This window comes from Podarcis raffonei, chromosome 1 (assembly GCF_027172205.1).
Source record: "Podarcis raffonei isolate rPodRaf1 chromosome 1, rPodRaf1.pri, whole genome shotgun sequence".
NCBI classification, from domain to species: Eukaryota; Metazoa; Chordata; class Lepidosauria; order Squamata; family Lacertidae; genus Podarcis; species Podarcis raffonei.
Window position 1 is genome coordinate 22,195,047 of NC_070602.1, and position 16,305 is coordinate 22,211,351.

A 16,305-nucleotide genomic window follows, 5' to 3' on the forward strand; every position below is an offset into this window, starting at 1 on the left:
ACCTAGACAGAACAGCAACTGTGTATAGGAATGCAGCTGGCAATTTTCCATTTTTGGTGAACCTGCAAATAGCCAAGGAACAGATTCACAATGGTGTTGAGATGCTGATGCAAGAGTATCCAAAGGATGCTGAGGTTAGTCTAGTCCATGATCTCTTGCACTTCCACCTGTGCGTTAAACAAGCTCACCACCAAGATATGTATCAAATAATATTCCTGGAGAAAATTTGGACAGCTTTTCCCAATGTGGAAACAATTTTCAGTTTGTTCCTCTGTTTAATGGTCACAAACTGTACTGGCAAAAGATCATTTTCTAGACTAAGAAGGATAAAGAATGATTTACGGTCAACAATGTCCTGAGATTGGTTGTCTGATCTAAGCATGCTCTGCATAGAAAATGATGAACTGTGGACTTACTGATTTTAATGATATAATTGATATGTTTGCATCCAAAATAACTTGAAAGAAACTGTTCCGACTTTGTATGTAGTGTAATGTTACAGCATAGCTATGATTCCCCTATGAATGTTCTGTGTGGATGTTTTCATTACTTCCATACTTTTGTAAACTTATTAAAGATTATAAATTTATTTTTTAAAATAGGCTTTTAATCAATGCTAAAATTTCAGCAATGTTTTAGTTTCATTGCATAGATAAAGAAGAGAACAAGATTTTGTTTCTCATGATCATATGCTATTAAGTTTGAGCCTCCCAAGGTATCCTAGCTTAGGACCTCTACATTAAATGATAGTCAGTGTGGTTAGCAATGGTTAAATGTGAGTGAGAAGCATATTGGTGCTCATGCTCAAATGTCCCCACTTTGCTGTTCTGCATTTTTGCTGAGCTGGGAGCAACAAGCAGCTAGCTTTTGGTTTGTTGTGTTGTCCAAACTTGTGCTCGTGGTTTGATTCCTCAAAACAAACCACAAATGGTAAGCCAAGAACAAATGTTGTGCATTTGCGTTGCCCATAGTTAAACATTATAGTCTGACATGATGTGCAGGGCAGGCCACTTTGTTCTGCAGTACCTTAAAGACTAACAAATCTATTGTGTCATAAGGTTTTATGGACTAGATGCATGAAGTGAGCTCCTCCAGATTTCAGGCATAAGGGGAAAGGGAAGAGAATGTTGTAAATATTGGGTTCAAAACTGTTCCTTAGAAAGCCAGTACTGGCACAAATTGAACAATGCGGACAGACTGCTTCAATCTACTCTCTCTGTTCCCTCCCCACTTGTTTTTCAGATGAAAGGATCTGTTCTCCACCATTTATGGAGTTGACAAGTGCTTGTGGAGGTGACACGTTGCAGCAAATAGAGAAGAATGGAATTGCATTCCCGTTCAGTACGTCAACAGACTTTGCATTTCACCTAATAATAGGCAACTAGAGTATTATCCCCTGAAATGTATTCTGATAATCAGCACATCTCAGAAAAGAAGGTTGAAAACAGTACTTGGCTGTGGACCTCGGAACATTGCCCAGAATAGAATGTGGCCCCTAGGCTGGAAAACGTTCCCCCACCCCTAGACTAATGTGTGTGTCTTTGATTTACTGTGTGTGCTGTACACTACATATTATGCAGGAAGCTCTCACCAAGCATCACAGTGTTATGGAACAGATTTCCCCATTGTTTGATTCTTTCTGGATTGTATGGAATGATTTTCCAGGGTCACTGTGAAAGACTCGGGTCCCTTATTATATTGGTGGCATTGAGAGAACGGTATTCCAAAACTGTGGTAGCCACCATAGAGAAAGTCCCTTTTCCCATGGCCACTCATCTTACAAACCATGTGGGTGGACACACCAGGAGGGCCCACAAAGCTGATCTTAACATGTGGTCAGGTTGGGGCAGGCTGCAGGCAGACGAACAAAAAAATTGGGCCCAGTCCACGTAGTGCTTTAAAGGTTAAAACCATCCCTTTGCATTAGGCCCCAAAATGTACTAGCACAACCTGTTACCAGTGCTGACCCCCTTGCCCCCAGCAGGGCTCTGGTAGTCACAGTGAAGAGTGTTTTGGTTAAGTTCTACCCTATTTACTCAAAGTTAGCATTTCTCCTTTTTTTGTTTGTGTAGTCTGTAAGACAAGAGTGGCCCATGGAACCAACTCGCATGAGGTGAGTATTTATCTCCCATCTTCTGCCTGATGAAAAATTAAAAAGTGCCTTTGTTGGGAGTCCTAGTAGAAAAGGAGGAGAGAAACTGCCCCCGTTGGTAGTTTTGTTTATATATCTGAAGGAGAAGTAGGGAAGGTTCTTCTCTTTTTTTAAAAAATTCAGAAGTCATTGCTAATTGTCTCATAACTCATACTGGGCATCACAGTTAACTGTTTTCTCATTCTGCAAGCCAAATTAATAAACACTTAATACCCAGTTAATGAAATACTATTATTGAAGTGTTCTTCTCCAAATTAACATTAGAGAGTTCCTAATTCTATTTAGTACAGAGACATTTTTAAAAATTCCAGCCACTAAATGCCAGTCCTTTACCTTTAGCTACCTGGAAGGTATTCAGACTCTGCATCAAGAGGCAGGCATTGTAAAAAGAGAGCTTCATACCTGTGCAGCAACTGATAGGAATGCCTCTTTAGGTCCCCATGTTATCCACATGCAGCACACACTGATAAAAGGATGCTCTTTGTTGCTCTTGGGTTACCTGACGGAAAAGTATGGAATAAAGCTTAAGAAGACATTAATTAAATTCTGAACCCAAATCTTAAGCAAAGCAGTGGCACTGACTTCAGAGATGCAGTGGGCTGGCTGTTGGTTTGCTTTTAAAGAGTTTTCATGTTAAATTATACTTTATACTTTTAAAGTACAGATCTTCAGGGTCCCTTGCAACTCTGCGATTCTATGATTCCATGATTCTAAAGTTAGCGCAGCAGGTGAGAAGCTAGCTGTCAGCTTGAATAGGCAGGGGCAGCAAAGTGTCCCCAACTGCTCAGTACAAAAGAAAACATAACAGCGGCTCAACAGAAGTCGCACAGTCCCTGCCCAGAAAGCTGCATACGGACCATTGGTTCATTGCTGTGTCATGCAAAACTGCTAAAATAAAAGGTTTTATTGTCAGTCCATACTTGTTCATTCAAGGTTTAAAATGGTATTTTTGCTTGTATGAGATCTCCGATAAGGAACTTTGGTTTCTTTCAGTCTCCTTCCCACCCCCCACCCCAAAACCAAACATTGCATAAAATAATTCAGAAAGCTTTTTTCTGCATTGACTCATCTGAATACTAAATGTAAAGGCAGCCAAAGTGGGCTCTTCATCCACTTGGCAATTTGCATGACGAACACACCCAGGTGCAAGGTAGAAGCCACACCTTCTCCAGACTAATAATAATAATAATAATAATAATAATAATAATAATAATTTATTATTTATACCCCACCCATCTGGCTGGGCTTCCCCAGCCACTCTGGGCGGCTTCCAAAAAAATATTAAGATACTGTAATACATCAAACATTAAAAACTTCCCTAAACAGGGCTGCCTTCAGATGTCTTCTAAAAGTCTGGTAGTTGTTGTTCTCTTTGACATCTGGTGGGAGGGCATTCCACAGGGAGGGCGCCACTACCAAGGAGGCCCTCTGCCTGGTTCCCTGTAACTTGGCTTCTCGCAGTGAGGGAACTGCCAGAAGGCCCTCGGTGCTGGACCTCAGTGTCCAGGTAGAACGATGGGGGTGGAGATGCTTCTTCAGATATACTGGACCAAGGCCATTTAGGGCTTTAAAATGATTAGGACTTGAAAATGATTATGTGTGCATCTGTGTTACTGCTGCAGGGAGCCACTGGTACGGCAGTGATCCTGTACGCCACGTAATGTGCGTTAATTACGCTTAATTGCAAGTCCTTGTAAGAATATGTGGTTTCCCATATCCATTTTTCAGATGGCTATCATATTCAACCAGGAAGGCCTGAAAGCTATCCAACCTCCGTGTGTGATCCAAAGCTTCATCAACCACAACGCCGTCCTATACAAAGTCTTTGTGGTTGGAGAGTCATACACTGTGGTGAAGAGACCGTCTGTGAAGAACTTCTCAGCAGGCATTTCAGGTAAACCTCTGAGAATGGCACTTTTGGTGCAAGCCTGAACAGTAAAGAAATCTTGGTGGCCAAAGGGGAGGACTCCTCTGAACCTGTCTTCTCAAGAATTGGGCTTTAGGTCATGATGGATAATCATGTTTGTCGTCGTTGTTGTTTTGCAGTAAATGGTCTGCTTTTTCTCACATCTGCACAGAATCCAGATGTCTTTGTTTGAGGGGAAGCCTTTGGTTGGAAATGTATCACATTTTTCCAGCACACAGCCCATCATATTGTGTGTGTGTGCACACATTGCTTTTGCAAGTGTTGTGAGGAGCCACGTGCACCTGCTTGTGACATCACTAGTGCCTCCCCCCAATATTTTTCTTTTCAAGAACACAACAATTTAATTAAAAGCTCCTGTCCCCTCCCTTTTGCAGAAAAGGTACCACCTCCCTGTCCATTATGTTGTGATGAAGTATTGCAGTGCTCGTTCTGGATTGGGGCAAATGAAGGGATGATGTAAAATCGTCCCAGGACTTCTAAACAAGTTGCAAATATCGCAAGGACACATAGAGTTCCTGGGTTACACTGCCCCCTGGTGTTGCATTTATCTATTCAAATCCCTTAAGGAGCCAAGAATAATGATTTGAATGCAGAAGGGAGGGTTTTCTGCTACCTGTACAGCACAGTAATCACCTATAAATCATCAGGTCCAGAGTTCTGTTTTAACGTTTATGCTTTTCTTACTATTACACGCTGCAGATAGAGAATCGATATTTTTCAACAGCCACAACGTATCAAAGCCAGAATCCTCTTCAGTCCTAACAGCAGTAAGTATAACAAGGCCTATTTCTGAATACAGTGACTCAAGTAACAAAACAGATCTCAAGGCCCCTTTTTGCAACAATGTCTCCATTCCAAAGCCATTCTTTCCTGGTTCATTCTAGGAATGGTTTCTGCTACAGCAAAGTTGCAAATCGAAATCATCCAAGAAAGCCTCTTGAAATGTTTTAATTTAATGGGCGGTCGGCCAATTTCATTGAGAAAATGGAGAAACACGCCTTAGAAGTCATTCGACTTCGAAGGCGCGTTTGAAAACGGAAGCATTCACTTCTGGGTTTTCAGCGTTCGGGTTCTGAATCGTTCGGCTTCTGAGATGCTCAAAAACCGAGGTTCCCCTGTATTTGTGTTTTTCTCCTAGTCCGTAAGACCCTTTCTTGATTAGTCACTTTTGTCTCCTAGATATCAGATGTGGCTTGCACTGGCTGCGCAGTAGGAAATGGGACAAAAGAGTGAATTAGTTGGTCCCACTGCCCTAAACTCCAGTTGTAAGGCTAGCCAGTGTGGTATCATTCAGATGTCACTTGTCTACGACTCCCAGCCTCCCTGACCATTGCTGTCCTGGCTGAGCCTGCTGAGAGTTGAAGTCCAACAACATCTGGAGTGCAACTTGGTGTCTATCATTACTCTATTCAGCAGCCATGTGGCATGTTCCGTTTAGCCACTAGAGGTGAAATGAGATGTGCCACCTGACTTGCTGCCACTGTGCTTCCTGCTTCCATCCTAGCACCCTGCAGCCATGGTGCAAAAAGACAAGACATTGCTTGCTCAGTGGTTCTTACCTTCCTCTCCTTGCCCCAGCAGGCCCTCAAAATCTTCTTCAGGGGTTTTGGGGCAGACTTTTAGGGCGTACAAGAATTTGTAGGAGGGAGGAGAGAAGAAATATGTTGCATAAAGCATGTTGGTTGATCTTGTACTCAGAAGTCATTTAAAATAAGGGTGTCTTAGTAGTTGTTGTTTTTTTCCTTGGAGTGCTAATGGCCCAGGTGCATGTATACCACTTAAAGCACTACACCTGAACCTTTAGAAAAGTTACATGAGTAACTAAGTCCATCGTAACTTTTCCATGAGTGCGTGGCTTTGAGGCATCCTATGAGCATCAGATAACCCCCCCTCTTCTAAAGTCTCATAACTGAAAGCAATATATAATGCAGTTACCATAGAGTATTAAAAAAAACACAAGACACTCTTTCATGGATGTCATTAATCAATGATTAAAAAATCTGCCAGCAATAAAATAGGAAACTGTCTTGGAGACAAAACACACACTCCAGTTTTTAAACTTTCCCTCTCTTTCCTTTATAGCTAGATAAAATAGAAGGCGTGTTTGAGAGGCCAAACGATGATGTCATTCGGGCAATCTCGAAGACATTGAGGCAAGCCCTGGGTGTTTCTCTCTTTGGGATTGACATCATCATTAACAACCAGACTGGTCAGCATGCTGTCATCGATATAAATGCATTCCCAGGTAAGAGCAGGCTGCTACATAGCGTATGAGAGCATCTGCAAACATTACGACGGATATGGAAAATACAGGTGATTTCACTACCACCTTCTGCAGCAAATGTGTAATGGGTTGTACCCATTGCAGGAGTTTCATTTGCCCAAGGACTTCCGCTGGCACTTGCCTTTCCTCTCCTCTCCCCACCCCAAATCTGCCGTGACATGTTGAGGGGGGACCCAGAACAGATTTGGGGGACACACAAGAGGAGAGGGAGGGGAAGTTTTATTGTGCAACAGAAGTCCTTTTGTCAACAGGAAGACTTTGTTGGACATCACATGTGAGTACAGATACTTCTTTAACACCAGCGTATACGTTTCTGGAAAGTGACCCAATCAGCTTCCCCAGTCATGCTTATACTTGCATGTAATGTCCATGCATTTTGTGATTTTGCATGAAACAGTGGAGCAGCACTCACCTTCCCTGCAATGTTCCTACTATGATGGCGGGAGGTTGAGAGGGAAAACTTGGACAGCAGTAAACTAGAAACCGGAGTTTCATTGATAATGAGAAATTGGTGTTATGAATTGAAATCTCTTAACCACAACAAAAACCAATTTCAGGATATGTTTCCTGTATTTAGATTAACATTTCTTGCTAAGTATAGCACCTAAAAATATCCAGGTTTCCCCTACTTTATCCCATGTTTGCTTTATTCTGTCATGAGGATTTATCATTCTCTGGAAAAGAATTTCACTTTAAAATATTGCAGCTAGGAACATGGTGGGTTTGCTTTGCTTTATGGCACTCGATGTCATCACTTCTAGAGAGGAAATGTGCTTTTTGCCCTTCCTTCCACAATCAGACACTTGGGGGCTGTTCCAGCTAAGATGTTTTAGTGCTTAAAGTGCTCTAAAGACACTTCACTGCTCTCCCCTCCTCCAGTCACGTTGTAACCTGTATGAAAATCCATATTGCATACTATTTATCTCCTTGTACTCGTTTTCAAATGTATTCTATCCTCAAAAGTGCCTTTTTGGATGTTTTATAAGCTGAGAACCATATCCAGATTTCAGAAAACTGCGAGATCCAAAGAATAATTATATATTTGCTCTGAAAGGTAGTTCAGATTGCTTAAAATTGCAGACCCAGTGAAATGCTCCTCCATCACTTGGTAGGAGGTCTGAATTATACTTAAAAGAAAGAAAGAAAGATTTGATTTGTGAATTAGAATCCCCATTTCATCAGGAACTTTCATTGAGAGAATGGAAAAGGATGTAGGAATACTTCGGTTCAGTTCCATGTGTGAATGTATCAGGAATGGGTTAAGGGACAACTAACCTAGGTAACTGATTTCTTCTCCCATGCTTCTGGAGGGAAGTTCTAGAGAACTAAACCCTTGAGCCATGCAAGAGAAGCACCTATGCTCCTCAAACTCAGAAAACACAAAGCCATCTTGGTAGGAAGGGGGAGATGGTAGTCAGTGTTCAAATGTACCAAAGTGACTTCTGACAGACAACATAACACGTCCTCTTACTAATTCATCTCCTGCTTCATCTTCTCTCACAACACAGAAAGGGAAAGGGAACAAGATCTGGCCCAGGAAAATAGTTGCAAATGCCAGTTCCTAGTCAATGAGTGGATGACCTTTGCTCACACTGGCAGGGAATATAATCATGGTCCCCCGTGGACCTTTTGGTTTGGGTTGTTCTGGGTGCATCATGGTTAAGAATGGATCTTGAGCAGTGTCTGCCCTCCTCAATATTCCTAACAATGGCCTGCATAGTATGGTTTCACCAAAGGGGGTAAAAAACTGGTCCAAGAGCGTTAGGTTAACTCTCTTGCCCTCTCTTGCAGTGACCTCTTTGGCGAGTAAAGGAATCACGAGGTGAATTAAGGGTTGTAATTTAAGGACAGCACTATTGAGAACAAAACCAGCTGAGCATGCAAACCCAAGTGATAGTCCTCCGCTGTATGTTTTTAGGAGTATAGCTTAGAATTCGACTGTTACATTCCCACAAAAAATGATCCCCCTTTTTAAAGGGGGGGATTTTATTAGTTTTCAATTGCAGTCCAATAATAGCCTCATTATAACAGTACCAATTTATAATACAGTTATTAATACCAATCATTCAAGTACCGAATTATATATAATTTAGTTAAAGTGGCCCCCCGCATACTAGATTTGATGATTTTCTTTATTTCTGTGTTCCAAAATTCTGTGTTCCATGCCAGAACAAGAGCCAGGTACCAAGACGAACTGCGAGTGAAGTCCTCCCCCCCCCGGTCCCTGGGGGGGGGGAATTTACAAGGATCATTTGCCCTCAATCATCCTTGTTTTTCCTTCGCCTGTGATCTCCCACTGCCTTGGGGACTGCCTCCATTAAGGCAGAGCAGAACCGGAAGCCTCCCCCATAAATAATCACTTCTTAAGCTGTTGTCCCTGTGTATTGCAGGGTGTCAGGCATCAGGGAATCTGACACACACACACCCCCGGTAGGCTGCCAGGAATAGAAAGACACGGAATAGAAAGACACGGAAGCTTTTACCAAGGACTTTTATTCAGTATTCACAGAGAGAGGCTTAGAAATGTAGCCTCTTGTAGTAATGGCGTTGCTCCGAGTAAACTCCCCCCCTCCTCAATTGTCAACAGCACCACCCACCTACTTTCAATGCTCGCCGGGTTCTGGGAGAAGGGGGGTCTGGAAAGCTTTCTAGTGATAATGTGTCAGCCAGCTGCTCCGTGTCTGCTTCCCCCTCCTCCTTCTCTCCCATTATTGCCCTTCTTCTCTTCATCTGCCTCTGAGCCGTGACCTTCATCAAACCACTGTTGTGAATCTATACTGTCTTCCTCTTCTCTGGAAGGTTTAGGAGGACGGGGAGGTGGTCTCCACCATTCCTCCTCTGTCCAGTCCCTGATACAGGGTGAGAAGAAGAATGGGGAGAACTTACAGAAAGAGCTAGTCTAATAGGAAGACATCCATGCCTGACTGTTCCTCTTTCCCATTCCCTTTTCAGGTTATGAGGGTGTCTCGGAGTTCTTCACAGACCTCCTGAATCACATAGCTACCGTCCTGCAGGGGCAGTCTCCGGAGGTGTCGCAGCTAAGTCGCAGCAAGCACTTGGCGGAGCAGAACAACAGCCTAGCGGGAGAGCGGACATGCTGTGCTAGCATGGGCTGCCGGAGCCTGGCGGGCAAAGACTCCTGGATTGTGGAGAGCGAGACCAACAGCTCCGTGAAGCTTCAGCACCAGAGACTAGGTTGCAACTCCGCAGTGTCTCCTAGCTTCCAGCAACACTGCGTTGCTACATTGGCAACGAAAGCTTCCTCTCAATAACCCAATCAGTGCCATGGACTAAGAAAAAACTCTGTAGGCCCCAGGATCAGAGCAGGATGGTTGGTAATGCAACTACGAAACGAAACAAATCTCTCGGTTCAGCGTGATTTTGGAAATGAAAAACAAGATTAGTGATCTGGGTCCACTTCATCAGATTCCTATTGTAGATTTGTAGTGAGTTTACACATACGTACGTGTGTGTGTGTGTGTGTGTGTGTCTTAAACACTAGATCTTAATGTTGGAGGGTGGGGTCTCTGTCCCCCCCACTCCTTTCCTCTTTGTGATTATTAATGACCAGAATTTCAAGGATGAACTTCACAGAATCGATAAGGATTGTATTTGAAAATTTGCACATGCCAGTTCTTCTTCGTGACTCCTTCCCAGACCAGTCCAAAGAGTTAAGCACGAATGTCCATGGGTGCTTTTAAAGGATTCGGGACTAGGGCACAACCTACATGCCCAGAATTAGTTTTGGTTTGGTGGACGCTAATGTTAGGGCCAGTTGCAAAATGTTCCCCCTTTTCTCATAAGAAAATTACGTACTTGGCAAGTGTGAACAGTCTGTTTTCCCAGTACATTTCTTTTTGGCGTAGGTCGACGCAACACTGCCATTTGTTCCTTTGGCGTATATGAATGTTGCTGTATTTGGCACAGGAGTAATCCGGGACAATCCTTTTCAACCAGGCCTTTTTAAATTTTCTTGCTGCTTTGCTGATCCTGAGACTGCAAAGGGTCAACTAGTTTTGTGACCACTACTCCCCATCATTCGTTTTACTCAACAGGCAGAACTTTGTACAAAAAAAACCAACGGGTGGCAACTTTCATTACACTACCCACCCACCCAATCCAATCACTCTTTGTGTTTGGCTGTCTCTCTCGTTCTCTCCCCACCTCCTCTCGTTGTCACCGGAATACTGTCATTAGGCCAATGTTATAGAATCCATAACTTATTTCACAGCCTGCTTATACCTTAGGACCTGGTTGCAAAGCAAAAGTGCACCTTAAACTCTTTCAGCACACAATTCCTTTCAATTCTCCTGCCAGGAATTTTGTCCGCCTTTGTCCAGTTCCGAATCTTAAACCAAAATTAATGGAGCTGGCCAGGATGTTGAGATGGCATTGTTGGTGAGATTGTGGGCTTCTTCCTTTTTGAAACAATCACTAAGTCGTTTAATTAAGGAAACGCTAGTAAGGTCTTATATCGGGCTTAGATACCGATGGAGCGAGTGAGCATTTACATGGATTGTAGCTCCCTAGGCCAGTTCACACATGGTGAGTGCATGGTAAGAGGATATGTGTGCATGCAAGCCAGCCTGTGGCCCAGGCTGTACATGTGTTTTCTCTCCCAGCACACGTGGTTTTCAGGGGAACGGAGCATGTCCATCATGCATGTCTGCCAGCCACTTCACATGTCACACGTTGCTTTGATGTACTGTTAACGCTAAAAGAATATGAACTGGCCTTAAGGACCCCCCCATTGGTCCCAAGAATGTTTGGATATGCAATAAAGAAAGAGAAACGGGGAGCAATTGATGAATTTTGGGGCATGGGAAGAGCCAGAGTGGGAGAATGACCACACACATTTTGGAGACTTGACAAGTGTTCACCCTGCCCAACCATAGGGGGGTGTTTTTTGGAGAAAGGTTTATAAGTGTTGGTATTAGAGGGCAGCTGGGGGTGGGTTGGGGAGAGAATGCTAACTTATATGTTTGCGTTTCATTTATAAACTCCGTTATAGAACGCCACAAGAAAGTAATAAACTTAATTAGCCACCCCACACCCTCTGAAAGAGGCTATCCTTGGTAAACTATTTTCCACGAGAGACCGCTAGCGCTTTCCGTACGAAATTTAAGCCACAGCAATCCTAAATAATTATCTTCCTCCCATGTCAGCCGTTGTGGAGGCATCAAAACAAATTGTACGGATTTGCCTGTGCATTTTTTTAAAACATGCATTTGGGGCGGGAGTGAAAAGTAGGTCAAACGCTTCCTGTTGCAGGAAGCCTTTTCAAAGTTTGTGATGTAAAAAAAATAAATGAATGCAAACAGAACATATTTCTCTAAAACCCTTTTAATCTTGGTGAGAAGCATCACTGAAAGCAACTGATTCTCCCCCTCCTTCTCTGCCTGTAATGTTCAGTAATACAAGGTTTGTGATGTTATCATGTTGAGTGTTGCAAACCCTGTGCCACCTCATTGGCTGCCGTTGACATGAGTCAGGAAACCAGCAATGTGATGTACTGTCACAAACTTTGCTTTACTTACCATTATGGGCTGTGAGCAGCAGGAAGAGTCATGGGTTCTTGCCACAGATGTCCTCAGGGAGCAAGCAGTCTACCATGATATATATTGTGGTACTATGGCATCACTGGCTTACGGAGCATTTTTAATTATTACTCCCCCCCACACCTTTTAAAAAAAATTGAAGTGGCAATATTAAATATGAGTTAAGGGGTGAGCAAGCTAGAAGAAGAGTCTGTTCGGTCTGGTTTAGTAATGGGGAAACATTTCAAAACTAACAATGTTTACATGAATCTGAGTATTGGATCCAATTACAGTGTATTTATGCTGTTTGCTAGATTTAATAATAAGCAAGGAATTATTTTCGCGGCTGCCTTCTAAATTGTGGTTGGCCTATTTTGCACTGCTTCATTTCTCCAAAATAAACTACTGAAATATAATTGTGCATTTTAATATTTGTTTAAAAATGATTATTTAATAAATTTTGTAATTTCTTTGAAGTTGTAACACAAAAATGCAGTCCAAATCTTGACTACCAATAGAACCTAATTTAAGTTTCGTAGCCAAATAGGTGACCAGCCCCTTTCCTCCCATGGCTATAACTGAAGTTTATTTAAGTTTCATATCCTACAAATATTCTGTAACAAGATGGTATTAACAACTGGCTTGATCAGCAAGTAAGTTGTAGTTCTGTTAGTATGACATTTGCCTGTCAGTATCTTGGGTCAAACTACGGATGGTGGATCAGTCCAACTCTGGTCTGTGTCAATTTCACACATGTTCATTCATAAGCCTGTTCCCGTGTCCGCATGAATCAATTATTTTTGTTTTAAACCACACAAGATTTATTTTTAAATATGTATTTTATCACAAAATACATATTTGAACATGTCTTTTACATCAGTGTGTGTGTGCATTTCTAAACTTACATAATACTAAAATACACTTTTTTAAAAAAAGCATTTCCATATGTTTTTTTTGAGCTGAGATCTCTTATCTCAAAATCTGGAGAAATGCAAACTCCAAAGGATAACCAGTTTGCAGTGGATTCCGCAGAAAATGAATTCCTCAGGCTTCTCTGCATCAGTCTTTCCATATGGCATGAGTAAGGAATGCAACTAATTCACACAAGTGCTGGGGAAGTAAGGGTGTGGTGTTTCAAATTGCAGAGCAATTAGCAAATGTTATTAAAAATAAAGCTACATCAGTATAAAATGAACTTTTCATCTATGGGCCACAGGAGCATCAAAACTCTTGAACCCGTATTTGAGGTGCTTCCAGATTTTAGTTTCCAGTGCCAGTTTTGTGTGTGTGCTTAACAGTCTGAAAGTACGCGTGATATTCCTTGTCATACATAGGGTGAAAACAGTTGTACATTTTTCTGTCTTACAGGAAACACACACACCTTATTGGGCACCGTTTTTACTGAATGCATAAACAAATGTGAGTGAGAGCTTGCTGTCAAGTGCCGTCCCACTCCAGCATATAACCAGGGATCTAAATGCTGAAAATTATTGGTAGAGGAGGCTCCCCGCTGCAGATTTTGCTTGTGGAGTGCTCTAAACACGGTAATTGTGATGCTTTGGAAGGGGTACAGTTTGGCAGCATGCACTGAGTCACTTGTTTCTTTATGCACGGAGAGAACTTATGCCTGAATAGGGCTATCGTCCAGCAGGTTTTCCTTGTTCAGTTGGAACAAGAAAAGGCCAGTGTTGGTTACCTATTGGCTAGCACCAAAGCTGTCACGGATACACCCAAGCCCTGGAACAGTCTTGCTACTGAGTCAGGGGGGAATTGTTTTTGTTTTGCTACTGTTCTTCAAACATTTGTAAATTTGGGGAAGGGGGAACTTACGCATTTATGTATAAATGTTGCTTTAATTTAAAATGAAAGGCAATTGCAGCCATCAGTGGGACAGGACCAAGGGTTAACACATATACCTTTGGCAAGGAGAACAGCTAACTGAACGGCTGCTGCTGCTGTTCAGTAGATACATCTTTAACAGAAGTTGCAAAGAATTCTCGGACTGTCTGAGAACGTTAATGTTTGCGTGCACTTAGCAATGTCACGCTTAAAATAAGGCCCTGTCAGAAGGCAGCCACTGGGCTTTTTTTGTATTACAGAAACAGGTGCTTTGCCCATCCTTGTATGAACAAAAAGAAGACATTCACGCTAGTGTTTTGTGTACATATGGATTGAAAGATTTCAGAGTGCACTTGGGCATAAATCCACAGCCCATTCAGCTTCGCCCCCCCCCCCAGTTCTGAAAAGCCCTTCCTTCTAGAAATAAACGTATATAAAACCTAGCTCTTTCAGTGTGAATGTAATGCCATTGCCATGAGCGCTGCCATGCTCTCCCAGTGTGCAAAATAAGTCAAAAGTAAAGAATTTCTCAGAATCTGCTGTAATGTTATAGCCTAATTTATGTAAATTATTCATGGCACTGAACTGTACTTTAAAGAAATCAGCCACTAGAGTTACATGGGGCTACGTTATCCATATACCTGATTTATTATTATTGTCGTGGCTGACTTAAAACTACAAGAGTTTACCCCTCTGTTATTCCCCCCACGCACCCATCACACCCTGGTTGACACTTGATTTCAAAAGCATTCTTGTGTGGTCGGAAAATGTTGTCAAGTGGTGGTGGATGCTGGACATTTAATCAATAAAAACTACGTCTGTCATCCGTCTTGGTTGGTTTAATCATGAGTTTTAGTTCATTGGTTCGTAATTAAATCAATTTGCAGATTTAAAAAAAGCATGTTGCTGATAATGCCAAGGTAATGGGTTTGATACCTATATGGGCGCATTTTCCTGCATTGCAGGGGCTTGGGCTAGATGATCTATAGGGTCATTTCCATGATTCTATCATTCCACCTATCAAAAAAGCTTTATTTTTAATTAATCATACATGTGTGCATCAGGCATCAGTTTAGACAAGACATTCCTAATTTCTTAAGAGAAGGAATTCTTCTGTTATTACTATGCTTTCAATCTGCAATTTTAACTACTTGTATTAAAAATATTGGGGGTATCTTCTTAGTCAAGCAAAATGTTACTTCATTGGGCAGGTAAATAATTTAACCTTGCAGCTCTAATATTAAAACTCAGCTTTTATGAGGAGCCATCTCTTTTTAAAGAAACATAATTTCTACATAACAACCTGTAGCACAACTTGAGTGCTGCTATTTCAAAGCAGCTGAGCCTTTTCTTGCTGCTTTTTTAGCCCCTGTGATCAAAAGCACACGTTTGACCAACAAATCCATATGAACTTTCCTTCTTTCACCCAGGGCTTGTGTCCCATACCTAGAGAGCATGGATCTAAGAAGTTTCCCACTCGCCCAGCCCTTTCTAGTCATAGGTCTGAACAGTTTCCCCCCTTGCCCTGCTCCTTTCCCAGGGAAAAGCCGATGCTAAATCAGAGCAAACATCAATCTGGAGAAGACCAAAATTGCCATTTGCTCCGACTGAGCTCTAAAGAGCAGTTTTCCCTGGGGGAGAGCAGCAAAAAGGTCATGCGCTAAAACTTCTGGACTGAACTGCTTCAGGCAGCAGGTTTGTAGGTACATAGAAAGCTAGATTATTAAGGGGCTGCCTAGGTGAAAATCCCTTTCGCTGCCACCTCCCTGCCTGCCTGGAAGCGTTCTGTTTTTTATATGACGGAGCACTCAGTGAAGCAAACTGACCTGCCACCTAAATTGGAACAGTCCAGGAACAATAACATTGTTTTGTGGCACCTCAAACACTACTAAATATATAGGGGTGCAAGTTTTCTTAGGCTATAGCCTGTGTTTGCCAGATACATCAGAGTGCCCACCCTTGGATCTGCTGCTTTTTGTACACTGGGCTTAACAGCATAATTGACTTATGGATGACTTGAAAATCAAACTCTTGAGTGTTTATTAATTCAGTTTAATTCCTTCCTTTAAAAAAAAGGTGGCAAAAAGGCTTGTCTTAATTTCTAATGAGCAAAGCTACTGAAATTTCTGTGTGTTGGTGTGTGTGGCGGGGAGAGGAATCACGTCTTCCTTTTTAGCATTTCACGTTTCTCTTCCCCTGCTTGCACAGTAACTTCCTGATACAACATTTCAGGGTGTGAAGAGATTTGTGTAGTATCAGAACATTGCAAATATGTAAGTATAAAATAGTGACTTCTATATTTGAGGCTGTATATGAATGATAAGAGGTCTTCATCTCTTTTGTAAAGAAAAGAAAAGTCTGCTGTAAAAATGAAAATCTATGCTAGATGTATTTTTAAAATTATTTATTTCTTTAGATCCCTGCCTTCCTCAGTGTTTATAAACGTGGCTCAAGTGCACCCTTTCGAGTGAGATCCCCAATAAAGACCCCATTAAACTGGACTAATCTTTGCCAGTAATTGGGATTTCACATCTTTTGTTTGATGAATCAGGAATTGTTGTGGGTT

At 42.0% G+C, this 16,305-nt stretch overlaps 1 protein-coding gene across 2 annotated transcripts in view; it reads left to right on the plus strand.

Moving 5' to 3' along the window:
- The window catches only part of ITPK1 (inositol-tetrakisphosphate 1-kinase), a 121,859-nt gene extending 107,294 nt beyond the window's left edge, over nucleotides 1-14,565 (plus strand). Inside the window, exons 5-10 of one of the 2 annotated variants that reach the window (XM_053376406.1) lie at nucleotides 1,243-1,341; nucleotides 2,073-2,113; nucleotides 3,881-4,046; nucleotides 4,779-4,846; nucleotides 6,162-6,324; nucleotides 9,316-14,565. In XM_053376406.1, the coding sequence (XP_053232381.1) occupies nucleotides 1,243-1,341; nucleotides 2,073-2,113; nucleotides 3,881-4,046; nucleotides 4,779-4,846; nucleotides 6,162-6,324; nucleotides 9,316-9,635 (857 nt within the window). In that variant the 3' untranslated portion in view covers nucleotides 9,636-14,565. Of the gene's footprint in view, nucleotides 1-1,242; nucleotides 1,342-2,072; nucleotides 2,114-3,880; nucleotides 4,047-4,778; nucleotides 4,847-6,161; nucleotides 6,325-6,447; nucleotides 7,512-9,315 lie in introns of those variants that run through there. The other variant, XM_053376414.1, reaches the window with a different exon arrangement.
- The last annotated feature ends 1,740 nt before the right edge of the window (nucleotides 14,566-16,305 follow it).